The sequence below is a fragment of the Mesocricetus auratus genome, unplaced genomic scaffold (assembly GCF_017639785.1).
Source record: "Mesocricetus auratus isolate SY011 unplaced genomic scaffold, BCM_Maur_2.0 Super-Scaffold_100040, whole genome shotgun sequence".
NCBI classification, from domain to species: Eukaryota; Metazoa; Chordata; class Mammalia; order Rodentia; family Cricetidae; genus Mesocricetus; species Mesocricetus auratus.
This window is the reverse complement of record NW_024429217.1, coordinates 5,163,730-5,188,049: the sequence shown is the minus strand read 5'-3', so window position 1 is coordinate 5,188,049 and position 24,320 is coordinate 5,163,730. Positions and strand designations below refer to the sequence as shown.

The following is a 24,320-nucleotide window of genomic DNA, read 5'->3' as shown; positions in this document are numbered from 1 at the left end:
GGAATACCAGTGAAGAAATGAAGGTCTGACTAAACCTCCAAATTAATTCTGTTTGCCTACATGTAAAGGCATGAAGTGGACTAATTCATAACCTCTGTTTGTAGGCTTCAGTATTCTAGAAAGCTCTTTCCCCAGTCTACCGATGTATCTCCTTCCTCTTTAGATACATCAATAATACAATGTGTATGGGGCAAAAGTCAAGCTTTGGTTGGTAGACAGGATAGGAGAGGGGTACGTGATAGCCATGTGGCCCCACACGTGGGGTGTGACTCCATTAACCCTGATGCACACTTTCAGATGTTCAGTACATAGCACGTTAACACTCTGAACAGGGATTACTCTAGGAAGCAAGGAATGGTCCAAAAATAAAGCTCTTTATTAAACAATAGGAGATGCGCGGAGACACACCCTGTCACTGCTGAGATGAGAGGTTTTCACTTCTGTGCAACACGACTCAAGAGAAGTACAGGGTCCAGGAAATGCTCACGAGAAAGACTCCTGGACTCGTCTTCCTGAGCCACACAGCATACAGGAATAGTTAGTCATTGTGACATGCAATAAATTAAGTGAGAAATGAGGGACGCATTTTCCAGTGTTTGTGTATCTTCTGTGACAGTCAGCAGAGAAGCCAGCTGTTACTCTTCAGGGTGTGTGTCACCGTCCTGGCATTGGGGTCAAACTCATACTGGGATGATCCACGGAAGAAATAAAAAAACCCTGTAAACACAGATGAGAAAGATGATGACACTTCCTTAAGTAAGTGGAGTTTATGATATGAATAACTGAGACAGAACACGAGCTGATGTCTGTCTGGCACCAAGCCGAATGATTTGCATGAGTTTTAAGTCACTGATGAATCCTTACCAAAAATGTCTGCCACACCAAACGAGGACAAACTGAAAATTAGGAAAGCGCTAGCATTTTCCCAATGAGCAGCAGAGTGAGGATTCCACCTCATTCCTCTGGCTCTGAGGCCAGCAGGCTAAAGCAATATACTACTACTAAACAGAGAATCCTAAGGGATTTTAATATTCAAGGGTTTCTTCCTTTCTTTCCAACCTCCCTTGCCCAATGAGCTCTTAAATCACGGTGTGGTAGGCAATGGGCGTAAGGGAATGAGATAAACGATGAAATTCATCAGAGGCTCATTTTCTTCTTGTGTATATTATGGGCAAGTTGTTTCAATAACGTCATCAGTGGTCTCATGATTGTCATGACTAAAGTTCAGGAAGATACCCTAGATATGTCTTCAGAGGGAGCAAGGAAATGTTTTGTTTTCCTATAAGCCCATTACCAGCAATCAAAGTTCGTCTTTTGAGCACGTGAAAGGACGGTATTATTTATTTTCTAGTGAACAATGTAAATAATTTCAGACTGCTCCAGGAGCCCAGGCACAGTAGATGGGATAGGAGAGATAGGAGATGAGGGCTGGTGGGGAATGGAACCAGCTTCCAGCCCACCTGGCTCGCACTTGGCTGTGTCTTATATGACACAGAGGTGTGGAAGATCACTCTGAGGATGTCCCAGTGTTATGGAATAGAATCTTGGCAATTGTTAAGCAAAAACAGAATTTTAGACCCAGTTTGTATCAGTTACCAGTTAACATTTCAAGAATTTAAGTAAAAAAGACATAAGGCAAACGATTTGAAAGCTTTTCGATTGATTTCTCCCTTCATTATTGTCATTTTAACAACCTTATCAAGTCTTGACATCACATAAAAACAACCAACCTTAGTAAGTTCCAGTAATATTATTTAGAAATTTGTAGGCAAATGTTTATTGCAACATTTTTTATAGAAAGCTATGAATTAAACCAGCCCCACATACACTTAACTGTGATGCCATAAAATGCGCAAATGCCCCCATTGTCAATGACATGAAGTTTTTCCTACCAAATGCCTGCAACACAGCATCAACCTGTGGCTCGATTCCTGGAAAGTCGTCTTTTATCAGCCTGGGGAAGCCTTTATCCATAAGACGTCTCTTCTCATCAAATCTACAGCAAGTAAAAGGAGTTCAGATCCACATCACGACAAGTTCCATCACACACACACACACACACACACACACACACACACACACACACAGTGTGACACGGTGCAATCAGTCCAGTGCAGGGCCCTAGGACAACTTTTCAAACTGTGTAGTGGAGGTATGATAACATGTAAACTACCTGGGTGTGTTAGCATCTCCTGTTCAATAATGATGCCTTGAAACAGGATTACCATGCTATAGTCTATAGAAATTCCATATTTGTACTGAAGGTCAATTTTCTAACCCTGAACACACAAAACCTGATAATCTACCTGTCATAAATACATAAAATTTATATAAACAGAAGATGGAAGCTAAGTTAAAGCCAACTGGTGAAAAACAAGCTTGCTGTTTACCACAGCAGGCCTGGGAGACAGCACAGTGTGTTAGACCTGGCTTTGCCTGGCAGTCAATGGTGAGTGACAGTGAAGAGAGAAGGCAATGTGCTTGTGGCCTCAGGTTCACCGCCCCCATGTCCTTTGGTGTCTGGATGCATGCCCAGTAACGCACACCGTAAAAGCCCTTTGTGTTTGCAAAACCGAACCACCATGTTCTTTTTTGCTTAATCTGAAAACTTGAGGTTTGGGAACGTTAGAGGGTGGACAGGTATCCTGAAAGAAAGAAAACTAACTTCTGTAATTAGGCTTTAAGCAAGTTTCCCACCGTAGCTCACCTCCAGTATTTGTCCTCAACAAAGAAGTACGTGGTCTTCCTCTCCTTGTCACTAACAGCTGCGTCGATTTTCTTCACGGTGGGAGGGAAGCCGAGAGTGTGGAGCGCTTTTGGATAACCTGCTTGGACCTCATTTCCTCGGACTGCCCAGAACTGGTTTCCTGTTGAAATATTTCCCAAGAAATTTTGTCTGAGTGAAACCAATTGGTTTTAGAAATGAGAATAAGTGAATTGTTTGATAAAAATGAAAGGTGAAACCTTGGTTTTCTTTCAAACCCCTAACTCCATGCTTAGCCTACAGCTGGTATTTTAAAAATTGTTTCCTGGCTGGCTGTGGTGATGAACACCTTTAATCCTAGCCCTGGGGATTCAGAGATAGGGGAATCTTTGTGAGTCTGAGGCCAGCTTGGACTACACAGTGAATATGAAATCAGCCAGAGCTACATAGTGAGACCTTGTTTCAAAAATAGTACTTTCTGAACAAGGAAAAATGGTGAATGAACAAATAGGCAAGCAGATACATTGCCCTTTCTGTGTTCATTTTTCTGTATTCCTATCTTCATTTATTGTCTGATACAGTAACCAGCCCTAGTCCTTCCCTCTAGCTGCCTCTTGGTCTACATGAGTTACAGTAACCAGCTCTGGCTGTTTCTTCTAATTGCCTCCTGGTCTACATGAGTTACAGTAACCAGCTCTGGCTGTTTCTTCTAATGGCCTCCTGGTCTATGCTTCTTAGACTAAGGTTCCCTTGGTAGGTCAGACGTTTAAAATGCTTATTCACGGTCACCAATTCTGGTCTGCTCATCTTCCCATAAAACATCTAAAGTGTAGCAAATGGAGAAAACTCTTACTTCCAAGGTTTTACAGTAAGCGTTATCTCAGCAGAGTAAAAAATTGGTACAGTTCTTACCTTTAAAAATGAAAACTCTGTCTTTGCTGTGAGCTTCATAGGCCGCATCTAAGTGTGAAGGAAGAGAGGGCCAAAATGCCGAAATCAAATGGACTTCAGGCTCGGGATTCCAGCGGGACATGCGCCAAAAGTACCTGTGATATATGATAACTGCAACAGTCTTTCCTTCTTAAAATAGTAAACACAGAAGGACACAGTCTTCTCCTCCACGGTGAGTCACCTGCCCACAGCAGTGTACTGCATTGTCCCACAGGTGATTAAGGTGATGGAGACAGCCAGGGTGACAGGGATTAGTCAGCACCCTAGGAGCACCCTGTTCCAGCTCAGTTCCATTCATAGGCATGTAAAAATAGTATATATTTTATGAATCTGTTAGCATTTTTAAAATGTTATATACCTTTCAGATGTGACCACCTTGGTAAAGTGGCACAAAGAAAATTGGTGGCAGCAGGCACGCACAGGCAGGGACACGGGACAGAGGGAATGGAAGGACTTCTGCCTTTTGTGCTATTCAAGAATTGTGCATGAGTATGCATCCCCTTTGCTAAAGTGAGTTCGTTCAAATAACAGTGCTTCCTAGCAAGGGTAAAGACACTTGTCTGGTCCTAAAGATGGCTGGAACTTTTAGAAGTTCCATGACTTATGATACATAAAGACTGAAAAGTAAAAATAAGAGAGGAAGTTCCCTGATTTTATGGATCTTATAGTCTACTGACCAAAAATCATCTTCTGGGAGCCTAGAAAGAAATTCTGGACAAATCCAATGAGATCTTTAAAAAAATATATACCAGAGATTTTAAAATATGCCAGACATATGCTATAATCACATTACAGTATGTTTTGTATATAAATACATTACATATAACCCTAAGTTTATTTTCCTTTCTGAGCATTGAAGCAAAAGAATAGCTAGGGAAACAATGTTGTGTTCTAACCTGTCTTTAAAGAACAGCAGTTCCCCTCTTAGGGTGCTGACTGCATCAAAGGACAGAGCAGGATCACACTTGGCTGGGATCTCAGGTCTCGGAGAGACAGAGGACATGGGTACCACTGTGGCATCCGAGAAGGGCTGTGGTCCTGAAGGGAACAGGTTAGGGGAAACGAATGTTAGAAGACCAGGGATGTGTCTAACAATTTACACACTGTCCAAACTTCTCCGCCGCTGAGTGGACACAGAGAGCACAGTAGGAGCCGCCTTATCAGGTACACCCCAAGCATTGCCTTCCGGCCATGTGAACCTCTGCCTTTCACACCCAAAGCCACCCCTAACAGTTCACCCACACCCCACAGCTCTTTGTAAATGCCCGATTGCCCCAGCCTTAGAAGGACTTATTTTTTTCTTAAAATATAAGTTAGAAACAATCTTATTTTACATATTGATTCCAGTTCCCTCTCCTTCCCACCCTCCCATGTCCCCCACTGACCACCCCTGCCCCCTCCCATCTCACCCCCACCCACTCCCCAGGGAGAATGAAGCCTTCCACGGGGGATCATCAAAGTCTGTCACATCATTTGGGGCAGGGTATAGGCCCTCCCTGTGTGTCTAGTATCCCTCCTTAAGGGAATGGGCTCCCAAAGCCCATGCATGCATTAGGGCCAAAAGCTATTTCCACCACCAGAGACTGCCCAGGCCTCCTAGCTGTCGGCCACGTTCAGGGGGCCTGGTTCGGTCCTATGCTGTTTCCCCAGCCGTCTGGCTGGGGTCCTTGAGCTCCCATATGCTCAGGTCAACTGCTTCTGTGGGTTTCTTCTGGGGAACTCCTGACAACCTGGATGCCATCTGGAGTCACCATCACTCCAGGTCCCTAACAGGGTTTTACAGACATCAGGGAAGCAGAATGTCATCCGGTTCAGACAAGTCCATCTTCATGCCTGCAAGCCCCTCTTCTCTCCTCACAGAGGCTTAAACTCCAGCAGGGCACACCGGCATGTCCTTGTGGGCCCCACTGCTGCCTACTCACCACGTTGGAGACATGCTTCATCTGTGGCCTTGGCCAGTAGCTGGCCGATCCCTAAAGACCTGTGTGGCCAGTTTCCCTCCTGGCCATTTTTAGGACTCTCCCTTATTTTGATGGATTTTGTGCTTGGAAACTTCTTTAAGCACCAAGCCTGTGTTAGTTCCTGATGCTGTCAGTTTTATATTTCTTCAGGGTCTTCGGGGGCTGAGGTAAAGACGAACTTAGGATCAGCCATTCACACTGTAGGGCTATTAAAGACATGTGCAGCGCTCTAAAAGAACACTGAAGAGAAAACAGACAAACAAAGAACGCTCTAGGCCTTTTTTCTCCGTGCTCACCATACAGGGACTGAATGCCATCTACATCATCCTGAGACAGCTGGAACTGGGCCGAGCCGGTGGAGAACTTGTAGACAGGGTACATCAGAGCTTCTTTTGTCCGAGTGGAAGAGACCCAGGGAGTGGCCAAGCTCGTGAGCGGCAACCAGGAATAGGTCGGTCCCTGTTTGAGAGAGCACAGAGCTTAGGGTCTAACAGGCACCATCCCACAGGCACGTGCATACTTTCCTGCAACCGCACGGGGCACCCTTGCGGTCACACACCGCCTGCTCCTCATTGTCGGCTCACTGATTGGCAAACTCCGTCACGTGCCTTTCATGGTTGACTTGAAGTCAGTGTCTGAGGCAGTTTCTCACTAGCTAGCAGCCTCCTTACTCAGAATACTAGCTTCCTCTTCCCGTACTAACGGTGGCAAGTCCTGTTTCCAAAAGAGATTTCTTTGGCAGGCCCAAGATGAATCCCATGCCAATAAAAATAAATCTTTATTCTCTAGAAATCAGAAACCATTGTTAAGATTTAGTAACAAACTGGTTTTAACCACACTTTAAGTCAACCACAAGCTATTTATATAGCCTTCAACCTCTTAAGTAACAAAACTACTGGGGATTTCATCACTATTGTCAACTTTTTATTGTTATAAAAAAAAGTTCCCATGAGGTTAATGGGAATAAATATATTCGCAGTGCATCACATATATTTGTGAAACCATCAAAAACTAACTTTTGGAGAAAGTCCACTTCCCAGCCCTGGGTGCCGCACGAAGGGTATAAACAGAAGCATGCCCACTGCCTGTTTCTGTGGTGAACACAGCGAGACTCAGCTACTTCACACTGCGGAAAGATCTGTAGGTGCTGGCCATTGGAGCAGAGGTTCAGGCAGTTAAAGGGAGTAAATCCTGGTCGTGTCCTGCGGCCCTGCGGCAGACATGCTTCCTGTTAATGGTCCCACCACACTTAGAAACCCAGAACTCGTGATTGTTTCAACAGTCTGTGTCCAAACTTCAAATGCCGTTTACAAATTTCAACTAAAGTGCTTAGACTCAGTACAGTTTTTCAGAAAGAGTCTGGGGAGGAGAAAGGCTTCCAAGCTAGCAAACGTGGCGTGTTTATCTAAACAGAGCATCTTCCTTTAGTTTCTGGCATTTTCTCCAAACCGTTGCATTTAAAAGGAAAGGGTGCAGATGAGAATTCAAAGGGCAGCTTTTGCGATCTTAACTTACTCAGTGGCATCCATTCAACACTACTCTTATTACTGGGGTGGTAAACAGTATTAACTTACAACACGCTTAGCCCTGTACAAGACCCTGAGTTGTGGAAATGACAGCTAATGGCAATTACTCTTTTGTACTTGGTGGGGGCAAAGAAAGAAGCGGCTTACACAGTTTGTTAGTATTAGATGGATAAGGCTTCAGGTTGCCACACAGATAATCAGAAATGGAAGGTAACAGAACATCCCGTTTGAGGCTTGCTCTAGACAAGTTATTCTTGGAAAACTCATCCTACCTGATGGTCCCAGCGTCCATTTCTCGTCATCATCGAAGTGAACATCTCCATAAAATCCAGGCCCCGGTGGGTAGGCATGAGCCAGACTCTGTCCTGGTCCATCAAAGGGGTAAAAGTCTCCATGCTCTGGTGGGAAACACATTTATAGAAACATAAGACAGCACAGGAACTGTGTGGTCTGAAAGCTGCTGTCTCTCAAAGTTCTCATGTGGAAGCATAATCTGCAATGTGACAGGACCACGAGGAGCTCCTGTAGAGATGCTCAGGGTGTGACACACTGCGATGGTTAGTGCCCCTGTGAATGAAGCTGAGGGAGTCTCTTGGTGCTACCTAAGAACAGACCCTCAACAAACTGAGTCTGCAGCCCTTTTATTGTGTATTTCTAATTTTTTTTGGCACTCCAAGCAATACCTTTCTGTGGTTTACAAATTTCCCAGTGTGAGGCTTTTTGTTTTAGTAGCCTGAACAACTCGAACACCAGATGAGTGACCGTACACTGCATTACCTCCTGCTGCGAAGGAGACCATTATGTCAGCCTCTCCTTCAGAGAGCCTGGAGAACGTGAGTGGGGTCACCGCCTCCCAGACTTTCAACGCTTTCTCAATGGCAGCGTCTACACTCTCTTTCGGTAAATCTGGCGTATAATTCACAATCCTGCCGAGAGAAGGGGAGAAGGCAGTGTGTGATGCCTCTGACACAGCGCTAACACTGTGTGAAAACCTTGGGCCCGCTCGTTACCTGTAGGTGAGGTGGTTCTTCCTCCACTTGGGCGAATCTGGGAAGGTGCTGAAGCCACCAACATCGGGGACGCCACACCTGGGCTTGAGCATCATGTCCATGGTGGGGGAGTCCAGCTTCCCTGTCATCTCCAGCCCCAGGAACTTCTGCATCTCTTGGATCTTTGTGACAACAGGACTGCTGTCCTTTCTTCTAAACGCTTGCTTCTCATTTTTCCCAAAGTTGTAGTACTTTTCTAGATATTGCTAGTGGAGTGACAGTACAGTTTTAAAGCCGTGGCTGTGAATTTTAAACCATTTATACAGACCTCAAAATCTATTTTAATTATTCCCAGCTTACTGAAACAAAAGTAGGCATCATACCTAATTTTATTTTTTTCACTAAGACTCCCCATTTTATTATTTCATTGCAATTTAATATGCTACCAATGTAAGGAGGCTGGCATAAGTGTGTGAGGGCGCTAAATGAATGAATCTAAGTTTTCCCCTCTCCATTATTAACAGAACTGTTAATACTGGATGGTGTTAGATCAATTCATCTGTGCACAAGAAAAATTAGAGTGTGCATTGTTTCTTTAAGTCGCAGCAGATGAATAATTCTGAAGGAGGAGAGACTTCATCTATCCCCATTGTCCCTTCTTAACTTGTGCCATTGCCACTGTTAGCTACCTGTCCTTGCCTCTCTCTCCCTCTCTGTAGGGTGGAGTTTCTACCCCTCACTCTCTCATGTCTTCCAACAACAAGTCGTCTACTCCTGTTGGAAGACCAAGGAGGTACAGGTGTCCTTCCGCTTGAGGTGGGCCCCTCCCTTGTTGCTTACCTGAGCAAGATCCACGCTTGGGTGGTCTTCTTGCCTCACTGCTCCGTGCAGAGGGTACGCTGAAGAGACTGGCAGGCATGCCAGCAGCAGGATGGCCAGAGGCTCCATCCAGACAGGTTTCACTGTAAAATGCGGCTCCATCCAGACAGCCTTCACTGCAAAATGCACTCCTTCTCTAGCTCCTGACTTGTGTATCTTCGTTCTAGTGGCCACTCATTTATAGGGAGTCGGTGTTTAGGCCACTAAGGGCATGACTCACATGTGTGTTGTTTTTAATCTGAATGACGATGTGCTCATTCACAAACACTCAGCATTAAGACGGAATGGATTCCATCAGTGAATCCCTCGACCTACTAAACTTGAAAGAATGCTGAATCTCAAGGAAGTGGCTTCTGTGTTTGTAGAGGAAAAGGAACTGACCGGAGAACTGATGTTTGTAGAATATTTAGATATTTTGAAAACAGTGGTTTTTTTTTTAACAGCAGGCATGAGGCTCAAATACATACAGGCAAGGGGGTAAACAGATTAATGGAAAAAGATTCCAAATGTAACTGTGGGGATGGCTATCTAGGAAGGTACAATGACAGAAATTTTTTAAGTCCTTGCGTGTAACAGGCATCACTGGTTTTCAGATGGGCTCACTGGCCCTTGGGAGAGGCGGGCGTACTGTGAGAGGCAGCCAACATGGAGGTGGCAGGTCCCAGAGGTGAAGCTCAGGCGTCCACCCAGGCTCCCATTCCTGATGATGTCATCAGTCTCTGCTTCAAGACGATGGCCCCACGAAGACTTGTCTAATGGAAGTCGGGTGATTTCATATTAGGGGAAGATGCTACCACATCCCTTCCTTGTCTCTGCTTTCCAGTTTTTATCCTTTCCCTCCTTCCGAAGCACAAATGATCAGGGTTCACAATGGAATTTCCAGTCCCTTCTCTTCACCTAACATTACCCATTAAAAGTATTTTCATTCCTTCCCTTGGCCAAGCTGAGTGCTCTTCAAACACGGAAAGGCTGCAGTAGCTGTTAAGCCAAAATTATCTCTTTAAAGGAATATGTACGTGTTTCTCTGTGTATATGCCATGTGTGTTCAGGTGCCCTCAGAGGCTGGAAGCGGGAGTCAGATCCCTTGGAGTGGAGTCACAGGTAGTTGTGAGCTGCCCTGTGGGTGCTGGGGACTTGAACAGGTCCCCTGGAGGAACAGCCAGTGCTCTTAGCTACAGAATTGTCTCTCCAGCCTCACAAGCTTGCTTTTTAATACAGAGGCTGGAGGGTGCCAAAATGTTTGAAGTACATTTTTCTTCCAGTGAAAGGAAAGCCATCCTACCACATCTAAAGTATGAAATTCAAGTTAGTGGGCTAGAGACAAGTAAATACGGGAGTGACCTTTTCAGTACCATCTACCTCCTTACCACAGGGAGGCGTGTCAGCAGAGACTTCCAGAAACAGCCAAGTCAGCTTGTGACTTAGTATAGGTGCTACACAGAGAATAAACACACCTGAAAATCAGAGGCAAAGTTGACTCTAAGCAGACTCAGACAAGGTCAGCTAGACTTGAGCTAGTATACAATATCACCACCTATCACTTTTCCTGTGGTGTGGAAAACATCACTCAAGGTGTTAGTTTGTGTATGTGCTCCATGCTGGCAACAAGCCCCTTCTCATTTTATTTCCGTGCCTTTAGCAGACAGAGCTGTTGGCTGGGCAGATTCCTAACAGCCCCAACGTGCTGGCTTGACAGGTTCTCAGTTGCCTTTTGTTCACTGAGTCATACCTTTGTTGGTGTTGGCACACCCTGCCAACCTGATGGTTCCTGTGTGCCCGAGAGCTATGGTTGTGACTGTAGTTGACTAACCATGAGAGGACATGCCTCCCAGGAGGGATTTTGTTGGATAAGCCACCACACCTGTAGAGATTAATGATTTAGGGCTAAGGAGTCCTGATTGTTATTTATTAAATTCATTGAATATTTATGCAGTAAAGCAAGCGGGCATATTCGGTTCATCAAGGAAAGGTTCAACTCAATCCTCAGAGCAGAGGCTCCTACATGTGAGATTTCAAGCATGCTCTCTTCCTAATCTGCATAAGAGCCCAAGAAGGTTGAGACTAGAATCATAAAAACAGGAATGCACTCAAGGTCAACTAGCTAACCACAACTAACATGAAAATAAAGGGTGGTTGTGACTGCAATTCCAGCACGGGGGAGGGGTGGAGGCCGTAGGGAATCTCTGAATGTCGCTGACCAGCCTGCTCAGACAATCCAGGGAGTTCCAGGCCACTGAGAGATGCTCTCACAAGAAAGAAAGAAGAGGAAGAAAAAATAAGGAAGAAAAAAAGAAAGGTGGACGGCATGTAAAGAATGAAAACTGAGGTTTCTGTCTGTGGTGGTCTGAATAGGAATGGCCCCAACAAACTCATTCGTGTGGATGCTCAGCCCATAGGGAGAGGCACTATTAGGAGGTGTGGCCTTGTTGGAGGCAGTGTGTCACTGTGGAGGCAGGCTTTGGGGTCTTACAAGCTCAAGTCTAGTCAATGTGACACCGTTTCCTTCTGCTGCCTGCAGATTAAGATGTGGATCTCTCTGCTTCTTCTCCGGCACCAGGTCTGCCTGCGTGCAGCTATGTCCCGTCATGACGATAATGGACTACACCTTGGAAACTGTAAGCCACCCCCAGTGGAACATTATCCCTTTAGGAGAGTTGCAGTGGTCATGGTGTGCCTTCATAGCAGCAGAAACCCTAAGACACTGTTTGACCTCCACAATATGGACACGCTCAGACACCGATGTGTCCCTTTTCTAATACATACCTTATAGTCTTAGGGGAAACTGCCCTCTGGGCCTTCCTCAGGCCCAGAGTCTTGTGCAGGGCGCTTCATTTCCGTGTAATAAAGCTCCCGTCTCCCTGCACCTTCCGGCTGCTAACTCAACACTGTGAGACAGAAGTTTTGGTCTTTCCACCGTATACTGTGGGACGTCACGTGTGCACGATGTGAGACGCCAGGTGAACAGCACTTGGGGACAGCTCCTGGATTCCTTTTGGAATACCTAGTCCCAAGTTACAGGTGCCCATTTCAATAACTCCTTTCTTGTCCAGCCTCGTAGTCCTGTGGGGTACATCATGGCCCAGTGTTTGGCACCCACTCTGAGCCTTCGTACCTGATGAGACTTAAGAAGGACTAGGTGCCATGATGCCTGTGCTTATGTGAGGCACACCTGCTGTAGACGAGCTCCACAAAAGTGTAGAAATTCGAAAAATTTGGATAGACTAATTTTCTCATGAGTAGGTTTCATATTGTTTTCCATTTCAAATTTGAAAGAAATAGCATTTATAAGTGAGGCTTTATAATCAGGTAGCGACAGCATAATGAAACAGAAGGCTTATAAAGCAGTAGAGACAAAAGTAGCTTTGTTTTAAGTATCAAATCTTTATTTTGTACAAGTAAACTCTTAGCTGGGCATGACAGGCACGCTCGTAACCCAGCATTTGGGTGTCAGCGTTAGAAGAGGTGTGAGTACAATGCCAGCCGGGGCTGTAAGATGTTTTAAAAAAACAGACCCAAAGCACCAATGGCTTTTTCTCATGTAGAGTGATTCATGTGTTCAAGAACCGCTTTTCTTCTGGGAGAGTTTGTCTGCTGACCCTCCTCTCTTGAAAGGAGAGGCCTAGGGGTAATGTCAGAGACACACACAAACAGCCTCCTTCAATGACTCGATCTTTTTGGGCTGTCAATTGTGGCACTAAACTGTTTTAGTTCATAACTATTGTCAGCCAAAATATGCAAGATGAGATATAAAATATATAAAATATGAGCTATAAGATATGCAAGGCAAAATATAAATACAAGTGTACCAACAATTCTAGAAGATAAATAAATATAAAAATGCTTGACTCTTCAGAAAAATATCTTCTTTTACATCATGAGAAATGCATTTTCATTGACTGGGAACAGGCCACTAGAATCTTTGGCAGTTGAACCAGGTGTTAGAATCCCGGATAGCATCAACCCTTTTTGTTTGAAGGTTAAATCTGTATTGAGTTGTTTCACGAAAGAAATAGAAATACCCTAGAAATGCAATGAAATATATTTATTATATTATACATGTAGTTTCCAGATTTTAACTAAAACCTGAGTACTGCATGACTTCAGTATATATATTTTTAACATTTGTATTTTAATTTACATTTATTTTTTGTGTTTTTTTTTGAGACAGGCTTTCTCTGTCTTGGTTATCCTAGAACAATACTATTACTTTTAGTATTGTCACAAATGAAGAAAATACATTTATACACTTACCATTTTTCTCGAAAACATCATCAACTTTATTGCCAACTCCAGGGAAGCCCTCTGATATTAATTTTGGATAACCTGGATCCATGGACCGTCTACGTTCATCATACCTGATCAAAAAGTGGTTAGAACTATCAGGACCTTTGACCAAACATTCAGATTGCTTACACTATTTATGGAAAACACATCAGCATGGATTGCATACAAATTTTTAATTCTTGAAATTAGAGAAGAGTGAATTGGGTGAGGGAAGGAAAGTTGAATGTTGGGTGTGTCAAAACATGCATAAGGTCCTTCTGAAATCCAGTGAACTACACAGATACTCTCTTAAGGTAAAATGCTATGTGAATGGTTAAGTTTAGGCCAAAGCAGTTTAAGAAGTTGGATGCCCTTACTGTCTTACCTTTTCACAGCCCCAAACAGTGTCATAAACTCACTGGATTCCCTGTCAGCCCACAGACTAATGAATGGTCAGTGACTACAACCATTCACAAAAAAGGCAATTGGCCAAGACCATGTCTGTATTCAAACAACTGTCACCCTAACATTATTTGGATTTCAGTCTTTACCTCCAGTACATGTCATCAACAAAGAAGTATGTCTTTTCACTGTATTCCTCACTGACAGCCGCATCAATGTGTGTCACACTGCTGGGGAAGCCAAAGAAGCTCTGGATGTCCACTGGGAATCCTCTCAGGACACTCTGCGTACGGACAGCCCACACCCTATTGCCTGCCAATCAAAAGCCACAGATGAACTTCTTTGTCTACATTTCCAGCTAAGCCTCACAGGCTAGAGTGGTACCCTAGCTACAGACTGCAACCATCCAGGGAAAATGTTCTGTGTTAAATGCTAATACTGGGATCCAATTTCAAACTGATTAAATTAGTTTATTTTTTGTTTGTTTGATTGATTCTTGTGTTTTTGAGACAGAATCTCACACTATAATGTAGTCTGGTCTAGAATTCACTATGAAACTATGCTTGACCTCCAATTTGCAGCAATCCTCCTGCCTTAGCCTTTTAAATGATAGGAATAAAGGTATGAGCCACCAAGCCTGGTTTATCTGTTTTTTTTTCTTTCTAGGTCATTCTATTCTGTAACAAGCTTTGAAAGTTATCTTTTCCACCCTATTTCATTTGAAGTTCCTTTCCAAAGCCAGATACTCAAACAATTAGAAGTTCTAGGTTACCTCAATGGTAACAAAGTTCAATGGCATTTTTAAAAAGTATATCATAGAAAATTGATCTGTTTTGAAGGCAAGATCACTCTTGTTCACAAACATGCTTATTTTAGCCCACTTGAAATGGTGTCTTGAAATGCTGTGTATGTGAACTTCTATTTAATTTCACATAATAAAGGCTGGAGACGTGTTGTTCCAGTCTGAACTGCATTCTCTCCTTTGTGTGAGTGTGCAACTGTACCACGCGTCTCCATGGTTACACTATACCAAACATGGTGGTAAAAGCACATGTGTCTGACATGGTCTTCAAGTCAGAAGTGCTAGACTCTTTGAACTCATTGAGTCACACAGACTCACTGGATTCCATCCACAGTGACTTTGATTTTCTCATACATTCATCTATGAGTTGCCTGGAAAACTTGGTAAAATTTACAGTCTCTCAAGGAAGGTTTGCAGTGAGACTTGAGAATCCCTTTTGTTTTTTGAGGCAAGATGTCATCAGGACAAGGGTACTGGGAACACAACTGATTTCATTCACCACCATGCAGCCTGGTGTTGAGAAAAGAGCCTTGGGATGAGAGTCAGAGGAATATGGTATATCTTTCCAGGAGAAACCAAGTCAGCAGTGCCTTGTCTGCCTCTCTTTCAAGGGGATGGCTCACATTAAAACGGGGTCTAGGAAACTGCATACACAAAAGTGTTCTGTGTCACCCTTTCTAGGACTGACTCATGTCTCTCAGCTTTATTTCTGACCACTCCCAGTGATATGAAGGAAGTTTAAAACACAGTGATTGTTTGCAAGCCTAAAGAGTTATATCTGCAGTCATTTACTTTTTAATTAAAATGATGCTAAATATATAATACAACTTTTAACTAAGCCAGTGGGCTCCTATTAACTTACTTCATGAAACTTAGATTTTCAGAAGCACGCTCAGTGAATACAGCTAACCATTTTATCTAACTCCAAGCTAGATGAAAATTTCATTTATAAAACAGAGAAACAATCAGAAACATTACCTTTGAAAAAGCGGACTTCATCTATTATACTAGCTTCATAAGCAGCATCAAGTTTACCTGGCAGATTTGGCCAGAGTATACCTATCAAATTGAGCTCAGGTTCTGGCAAGAATCGGGCTACACGAATGTAGAACCTGATTTGAAAGGAAGAGAGAGCACAGTTGTCAGTGAGTCTCCCAGCAGTCTCTGCTCCATTTTCACTGGAGTGCTGCTGTCAGCAAATGTCTACCATCTATCCAAAAGAGCCTGGGCATGAAGGTTTCTGTTCAATATGCTTGTCTCTTGACAGAAATATTTATGCTGCGGCAAATCTTAAAATTGAAAGTAGTATATCATCTGGACACAATATAAGGAATAAAAGGCAGTGAAGACAGGACTGGGGATACAGCTCAGTGGTAGCTCTGGTCTGACATGTGTAAAGCCCTGGGTTTGAGCCTCGGTATCAACAAATTTCAGTGAAGATGATGACAAACAATAGTTGATTTCTATTATTGTCGGTTCTAGTACAGTTTGATTTTTGTCTTGACTGTGATTAACAATATTGTATAAGCCTTCAAAATGCAATAGCTTTGGTGACCTATGAGGACCTGTCTGTGGCATGTGACCAAATGCAGCACAGTATCCTGTACTGAGTGGTGGTTGTCATCCCCGAGTATCTCTTCTCTCTCACCTGCTCTGGCCACATCAGATTTAGAACTGTCAAACGATGCTCACATTCCCAGACCCTGTTGAAAATATACCAACCATAGAAAATGACAGCTCAAACCTACATCTTCTCTTCAAAAGCTACCAGTCCTGTAGAAATGTTTGATAGTAAGAATATCCCAGATTAACCCGAAGGCACAGAATTTAAAAGAACAATCATAACTTCATTGAAGAATAAAAGAAGTTTAAAGAAGTTACAAAGAAATGACTCAATTAAATCAAAGATAAAGAGCTTAAAGAGAATAAATGCCTGAGTGATACCCCGGAAAATACAAACATAAAGTTGATGGAAAAGGCAAAGACAATCCAAGACTTAATAATGGGATTCAATAAGGTGATAAAAATATTGAAAGGAACTCAAGCTGAAATGAAGATGGAATTGAAAATCCAAACTCAACTAGAAAATGCAAAGGAAGGCCTGACAATTTTAATGAATCAAGCAGAAGCTAGGGTATGAGGACTCAGAGATAAAGGAGAAGATCTAGAACAAATAAGCAATGAATATGACACATTACAAAAATACACCTAGGAAAGGAACACTCAGGAAATGTGGGGCACCATGAAAAACAGCAAGCCTTCAAATAAATCACAGGCCTAGATAGGAAGGAGAACCCCAAGTCAACAGCATAGACTAGATCTTCAACAAGATCACAGAAGAAAACGTTCCCAAACCAAAGAAAAACCTGCCCATGCAGATACAAAAAGACCAGAAAAAGAAAATACCCACAGTATGTCATAGTTAAAACGCTAAGTGCACATATCAAAGAAAGTGTGCTGAAAGTTGCAAGAGAAAAAGGACAAGTCACATGTAAAGGGAACCCATTAGATAATAGATTTCTCAGTGGAAACTTTCAAAGCCACAAGAGCCTGAAGCAATGCATTCCGAATTCTAAAAACCATGACAGCTAGTGCAGACTAATATACCCAACAGAACTACCCATCATAACTGAAGGAGCAAGAAAATCTGTCCACAATATTAACAACCTAATTTTTTTCTATTCAACAGGTCAAATCTAAAGAAAATACAGTAAACAATATTTAGAACTGAAGAGAGACTACAGAAAAAATATGATGCCATAATTACTAATGCACACAGTATCATTGAGAACACAGCAACAACAACAAGAATTAACATCATAAGCACCATTAACACACATATTTCAATAATAGCTCTAAATATCAGTGACCCTAGTTTCTCAATCAAAAGACATGGGCTGACTGAATGGATCAAAAAAAACCAAAATCCATCTGCTGTCTACAAGAAATACTTCTTAGCTTTAAAGATAAGCATCTTTGTAGAGTAAAATGATGGATAAAAATACTCCTATCAAATGGGCCAGGAAGCAAGCAGGTGTGAGTATCCTAATGCCTGACAAAATAGACTTCAAACTAAAACTAATCAGAAGATACAAAGAGAGACACTTTACTCTAATCAAGAGACTATCTAACCAAGAAGACGCTTCAATTCTAAGAATTTACGCAGGAATTCTGGTTTACCCAATTTCATTTTTTTAAATGTAAAACTTGATTTAAAGACACAAAGTAAAATCTATCCATTAATAGATGGTTTCAAAATGCTGTTTTATCCAATAGACAGGTCATCTGGACCAAAAATAAAACAGAAACATCATAATTAATTTCTATCATGTGTCAAATGGACTTAACAGGTATCTACAAAATGTTCCATCCAAAGATCAAGGAATACAAGACATACTCAGTAGTACATGGGAGCTATTCTGAAATAGACCACATCCTGGAGCACAGAAAATCTTCACAATTAAAAAAGATTTAAACAACTCCTTGCATCCTATTTGATCATAGAGCAATAAAACTTCAAAATGACAGCACACAAATACTAGGAAGTACACAGACTCATGGAGATTAAATAACTCATTGTTGAATGATGAATGAGTCAAAGAAGAACTCAAGGAAGACATAAAAAATCCCTGGAACTAAAGAAAGCAGAACCAAACACAACAGTAGCTCTGCAACATGCTGGAAGCAGTCTTAAAGGGAAAAATTTATAGCTCAAAATGCCTATATTAAGATTAAAAATCAGAAAGAGTGCAGATAAATGATGCAACTCAAAAACTTGGGAAAACATAAGCAAACTAAATACAAATCTAGTTGACGGCAAAATATAATAAAATCAGATCATAAATCAATGAAATAGAAACAAAATAATATAAAGAATCAAGGAATCTAAGAGTTGCGTCTATGAGAAGATAGACAAGAGTGGTAGCCTCTTGGCCCAACTAAAGTAAGAGAAGACCTAAATTAAAGGAACCAGAATAGAACAGAAAACATTACCATAGATAGTAAAGAAATTCAGAATATTAAAAGGGAATATTTTTAAAATGCACTCTATTAAGCTAAAAAGAAAAACCTAAAAGAACTGGATTAATTTCTAGATCCAGTCAAATCACCAAAATTAAACCTAGAAGACGTCAGGTATCTAAACAGATTCATGACAAATGAGGAGACAACGTAGTAATAAAAAGCCTCCAAGCAGGAAAATTAAAAAAAGAAAGTCCAGGGCCAGTTGGATTCACATCAGAATTCTATCAGACATTCAGAGAATATCTACAGCCAATCCTTTTAAAACTATTAACAAAAGCAGAAGGAACCGACCCACATTCCTTCTATGAAGCCATTACTATTCTCTAATACCCAACCCAGGTAAGACATACACACAAAAAAAAATTATAGACCAATACCCCTGATGAACATAGACTCAAAAATCCTTGATGAAATACTTAAAAACAGAATGTAGGTATAATTACAAATGATAACCCTCATTCACTGTTTGTCGGAACTGCAAACTGGCAAAGCCACTAGGGAAATCGGTGTGAAGAATTCTGAAACAAATAAATATAAACCTGCCGTATCACTCCTTGGCATATGCCCATAGATACTTGCTCATCCATGTTCATTGCTGTTTTGTTAAGAAATGGAAGCAACCTAAATGTCCTTCAACTGAAGGAATGGATATTGAATATACATATATATGCATATATATGAGTATTTTATATATACATATATATGAGTATTCTTATCTGTAAAGAAAAATGAAGTTGTGAACTTTGCAGATAAATAGATGGAACTAGAAACATCATATTGAGTGAAGAATCCCAGACCCAGGACGACAACCAGCACACATTCTCTGTCATTGGAGGCTCCTAGCTCCAAATCATCAGAGGAGAGTAAACATCGTGGAGTAACTACAGAAACTAGTAAAATAAAAAGGGACCATTAGTAGGGTAGAAGAGTTGGGGAGCAATAAAGAGAAGAATGGTAGGGGACAAGTGATTTGATCAGAAAAAGAGTGGGTAAAGGGTAGCTCTAATTAGGGAGATAAATACAGAAGAAAGAAGGAGAACGGTAAAAAAAAGTAGGGGTGTCTGAAAATGTAACAAGGATTCAGACCACCTAACTAAAAAAAAACCAAAAAACCCAACACCAGGTATGAGAATCCTTCTTCTGAGTTCTTCTGAGTCTCAGACAACCCTGACATTATAGGCTATTGCCATTATCCTCAGTTGCCCCCAGAGGTGGAAGATAATATCCCTATTGCTGAAGACACCATGCACTTCACACACACTAACCTGAAAGCCTTCTCCCTGAGCTATCATGATTCCAGAAAATGCCGTGCAAGCTCCCAAAGGTGAGAGGCTGACAGGAGTTCTATCCAGCTGTGGCATTTATGAACCCACAGTAACGACCAGCATGGCACTATACCCTTAAGGGTGCAGTAGTGACCAACAGCTCTCTAATTGTACTTCAGACCTGCTCTTTTAGAGGCGAACTGTGCCAGGCATAGTGGTGTCATGGATCTTGGAGGAAAATCTATAATAACCACTTTACTAGACTATCATAATCCCTAACTTCATTCTAAATATTTGTCTTTATGGCCACAGATAAGTGTAGTGTTTAGCCCTCAACAAGGAAACTTCTTCTTGCAACATACAGAGCCCGCTACAGAGAACCACATCCAATGAAAATGTAAGGTTGTGGAGTTCAGTACCAGTGGATACATCAACAGAACACTCCCATACCTGAGGCTCAGGGAGCATTGAGCGAGTGGGATAGAGATGAGTGGGAGTTTGCCGCGGCACTGTGTCTCCTAGTAATGTTGGAAGTACACCTGAAACGTCTCAACTTGACTGCCTAAACACCAGCTGAGTAAGGACAGCAACAGAGCTTCCGAAGTGGGTTAGGAAAGCCCACAAGGCCTCAGTCCTACACAAAGAGCTACAGGCAACTAAGAAATGCCAAGAACAAGAGGAATAGTCTTCCCCAAGGAAGAGCACACCAATTGATTATCCAGTACTGAATGATCAGCCCTAAAAATACATACAAGTAACAAGATACAGAGCGAGCAGATTATATTTAGGGGTTTACATATGTATACACATAGATGCACGTAAAAACGGCTAATGAAGGAAGAGGCTATGAATTTGAAAGAGAGCAAGGAGGGGGTGTGGGGAGGTATTGGGGAGGAAAGGGAATGGCAAAAGGATGCAATTATGTTATAATCTCAAACATAAAAATAATACATATGTCTATGAACATCTTGTTATGCTTCGAATCATATAAATAATGCTCATCAGCGCACAGACTGGGAGCTCAGAAAGAGCTCTGGATAAGGGCTAGGAGACTGGTATCTGCTCTGTGTCCCCAGAGGGCCTCTCTTTCCTTCCCTGCCTGATTTTCAGATCCATAAAATGACACTAGATTAATGTGTTTTCACTACAGTGGTGATTTTACTCAGTCAACTGACCTAATCCGTGTGGAGCTAGTCATTATAAGTTGTAGAAAGAAAAGAAACATAATCAATCGTTACCACATAATTACAAACACTTGTAGGTTAATGCATGAGCCATGTTGGTGGCCTGCAACAGTGAATATAAAGCCCAGTGAAAACCAAAGATCTTACCTGCCTTTAAAGAACATCACCTCTCCCCGAAATGTAGTTATAGCATCAAAGGTTAGATCACTATCACACGGTTGTGGGGTTGTTGCACCTGTGGGCTGGACGGGATTTGGGGAAGGTCCTGAAGAATATCAGAGACATGGAGTTAGTTCCTTCGGTTCCAGAAGCCTACCTGAAGAATGAAAGCGCCTTCTACAGCTAGTGGCGGCTTCACTCACCATATAAAGCCTGGATGCGATTAATATCGTCCTGGTTTAGCACAAAGTCATCAGTGTACCATGTATAGCTGGGGAACATTAGTGCCCCTATATCGGAAGAATGAGTGAGGCCAAGGGAGTGACCCAATTCATGAGTTGCAACATAGAACAAGTTGAAATCTGGAAGGACAAAGATCAGTTTCTAATTACTAAAAATTATATTGTTTAGTAAGGAAATAATCTTCCAGGATGAATATTATATCCTCTTAGTCCCTTTTGAAATACACACACACACACACACACACACACACATATATATATATATATACAGCCTTTTTCTGATGGTCGGAGCATGCACACACAGTCAAGCCTACACTCTAGAATTATACTGGTACAATAGAAATCTCACTGATCTAAAGCCCAGCTCACATGAGTTCGTGTTAACAATGAGCTGGGATGAGTTCCTTTGCAGAGGGGCAATGAGGCTCTAACAGTTTGCATAATAGTTCATACAAAGATGCACACTTTCTGGGAAAGTACTCTCAAGCTCATCAACGCACAGATTTTTTTATTTCCAAATCTGGTAAATGATTAGTGCTGGAAAAATTGGAAAACACAGACTATTTTTTTCTTCATTCAGTTTTCCAAGTTCAATACCAAATTTGTTAAGTTTGTTACCTCTACTTGTAAAAAAATATTCCAGGTACATAAGTAAAACGTTAAAGCCTTCAACATTTTCTTTCTTCTTCAAAGAAAGGTTGTTTACATTTACTTATTGTGTGTGTGTGTGTGTGTGTGTATGTGCGTGCATGCATGCGTGTGCATGTGTGTGTGTGCATGCATCGCTCATGTGCAAGCACAGAGTACACAGAGGATGCCTGTGTGAAAGGCAGAGAACAACTCAGAGGATACAGTTTCTCCTTCCAAGGAATCAAACTCTGAATTTCAGGAGCTGCATCTCACCAGCCCTCAGAGTTTCTTGTGAAGTTTTAGAGTGACCTTTCTGCCACCAGGGAGACGATACATGATCAGAAATCACTCCTGTTTCTCGCTTCTCCGTGCGCCACTGGTTCTCTGAGTGATAATAGGCCACCTACTTCTGCTAATGCATTCTAGCCATCAGATCGATCAGCACGCAATGAGCTAGGAAGGGAATCGAGAGGAGCAGCATCAGAAGACTTACTCTCACTGGTGTCGGTCCACCTTTCATCAAGATCGAAATGAACATCGCCCCCAATCCTTGGGCCTGGCTGGAAAGCGTGAGCAAGGCTGTAGTTAGGTCCGTCAAAGGGGTTATTGTCGTCATGGTCTGCAAGAAACAAAATTCAATAAAAGGCTCATTTGGCTCTGTTGTTGGTTAGCTCAGAACTTTGCTGAGCAGTCAACAGACTTCCATGCAATGTGATGTTATTTGACTCCACCACCCATAAACTGAATAACTCTCTTCAGCAAGCACCTGCCCTGCAAAACAGAGGAGGGTGAGGGGCAGGTGAGGATAAAGAGCTTACCTCCTCTGTAGAAAGCCAGCTCGATGTCCCCCTCCTCGTCATAGACCCTGGAGAACGTTAGTGGTGTCACACTACTCCAGACTTGGAAGGCCTTCTCGATGGACTCTTCCACAACTGCTCTTGACAAATACGGTGTGTAGTTTAAAATGCTAAGGAAAAAGTAAGATGGAGACACGTTGGGTCTTGCTTCCTTCTACTCAAATGGCGGAGGATGACCCCGTTTTGATTCTGACGCGGGTCTCGTTACCTGTATGTCAGATTCGTTTTTGTCCAGCGTGGGTTGTCGTAAGTAATAGCGTATGGTGTCGCATCAGGTACCCCACACCTGGGTTTCCTCATCGCTCTGAGGGTTTCAGGGTCTGACTTTCCAGTCACCTTCAGCCCAAATATTTGCTGCATTTGCTTCAGCTTTCTAGCCATCAACTCCTTAACACTTGGGTCACTAGCTGCTGTCTCTTTGTTCAAGTTGTAGTAGTTTTCCAGGTATTTCTGAAAAACATAAAATTAATGAACCACTAGGTCTGGAGACATGGCTCAGCAGTTAAGCGCATTTGCTGCCTGCAGAGAACCCAGGCTCAGGAGGTCTGAAGACCAGTGTTGACCTCTACCTGAGGTTGGCGGAGACATGGCACACTCATACATTTCATTAAAACACGTAAATAGTTAAAGTTACTGAAGCACTAAATGGAAACCGGTTCTCCTTTAAAAAAAACTGACATCCTGAAGTTTCAGCCAAACTAGAGAATTACTTTCACTGCCCTCACTTCCTTCATTACTGCTGAGCAGAGATCTCCCACCATTGAGCACTGAGAATACGGAAGCCTGTGGTAGAACAAGATTTGTAGGTGAGGTTTGCACTCTTTTGAAATGCACATTTTAGAGGGATCTGCCTCTCCTTCCTTGGGTTCCCTCCCCTCCAACCAGAAAGGAGTATCTAGACTTTTTGAGAAGGTCCCGTTTCTGATGAACACCATATCTCGTAGGAGAAAATCCACCCATAACTGCCATCACTCTAGAACAGAAGGACGAAGAGACTTGAATTCCTGCCGCACCCATTTACCCAGGCAGTCTCCACATCTTGCCGCTGTCCGTCTTGAAACACAGGGAAGGCATAAGAGCTGGTGCCCCAAAGAAGCAACAGCAAAGGAAGGCTAGGCATGGTGTCCCTGTCCGCTGGGCAGCCCACAGTGCTCCCTCCCTGCTGCTTCAGTAACCCATGCAGGAAACTCCATCTTTTTATAGGGACTTCTCACACTTCTAGAAAGCCAGAGGCTGTGTGACTCATGACTCACGGCCTCCTCTTCATCCGCAGTGAAGAGACTGGGAAATCAGAAACTATGACCCCTAGCAAATTGTTTGGGCTGGCTTGGTGCGATAATCCCAGTAATCCATCGAAGAGGACATTTGTGAAAGAGATAACCTTCACCATTAAATGGTTGTTTTCGCCAATTCATATCCATCTTATTTTAGAAAAGGCCAAGCCTGTTAAACACATAGGCACAGCATGCTCCAACAGCATACT

At 42.5% G+C, this 24,320-nt stretch overlaps 2 protein-coding genes across 2 annotated transcripts; both read right to left on the bottom strand.

The window, feature by feature from the left end:
* Positions 1 to 355: 355 nt before the first annotated feature.
* Positions 356 to 9,188, bottom strand: Mmp10 (matrix metallopeptidase 10). The gene is given in 11 exon segments (XM_040734774.1): positions 356 to 717; positions 1,893 to 1,996; positions 2,708 to 2,867; positions 3,617 to 3,750; positions 4,552 to 4,693; positions 5,913 to 6,007; positions 6,009 to 6,075; positions 7,415 to 7,540; positions 7,920 to 8,068; positions 8,153 to 8,397; positions 8,972 to 9,188. Coding segments are annotated over 11 exon segments (1,464 nt in total). The 5' UTR covers positions 9,113 to 9,188; the 3' UTR covers positions 356 to 616.
* Positions 9,189 to 12,486: 3,298 nt separating this feature from the next.
* LOC101824185 (interstitial collagenase A) lies at positions 12,487 to 23,957 on the bottom strand. The gene is made up of 10 exons (XM_013118541.3): positions 23,859 to 23,957; positions 23,046 to 23,287; positions 22,799 to 22,947; positions 22,474 to 22,599; positions 21,312 to 21,470; positions 21,097 to 21,214; positions 15,456 to 15,589; positions 13,825 to 13,987; positions 13,262 to 13,365; positions 12,487 to 13,030 (listed from the first exon to the last, which is right to left on the bottom strand). The coding sequence occupies exons 1-10, from the start codon at positions 23,955 to 23,957 to the stop codon at positions 12,921 to 12,923; spliced, it is 1,404 nt and encodes a 467-aa protein (XP_012973995.1). The 3' UTR covers positions 12,487 to 12,920.
* Between the last annotated feature and the right edge of the window lie 363 nt (positions 23,958 to 24,320).

Excerpts from the sequence above, each read along its gene's own strand:
- LOC101824185 (XM_013118541.3), bottom strand. The coding sequence starts at position 23,957 with ATGCCTAGCCTTCCTTTGCTGTTGCTTCTTTGGGGCACCAGCTCTTAT. Across the intron at positions 23,288-23,858 it reads AAGATGTGGAGACTGCCTGG|AAATACCTGGAAAACTACTA; the intron begins GTAAATGGGTGC and ends TATGTTTTTCAG. Across the intron at positions 13,031-13,261 it reads TGATGTTTTCGAGAAAAATG|GGTATTTCTATTTCTTTCGT; the intron begins GTAAGTGTATAA and ends TTGCATTTCTAG.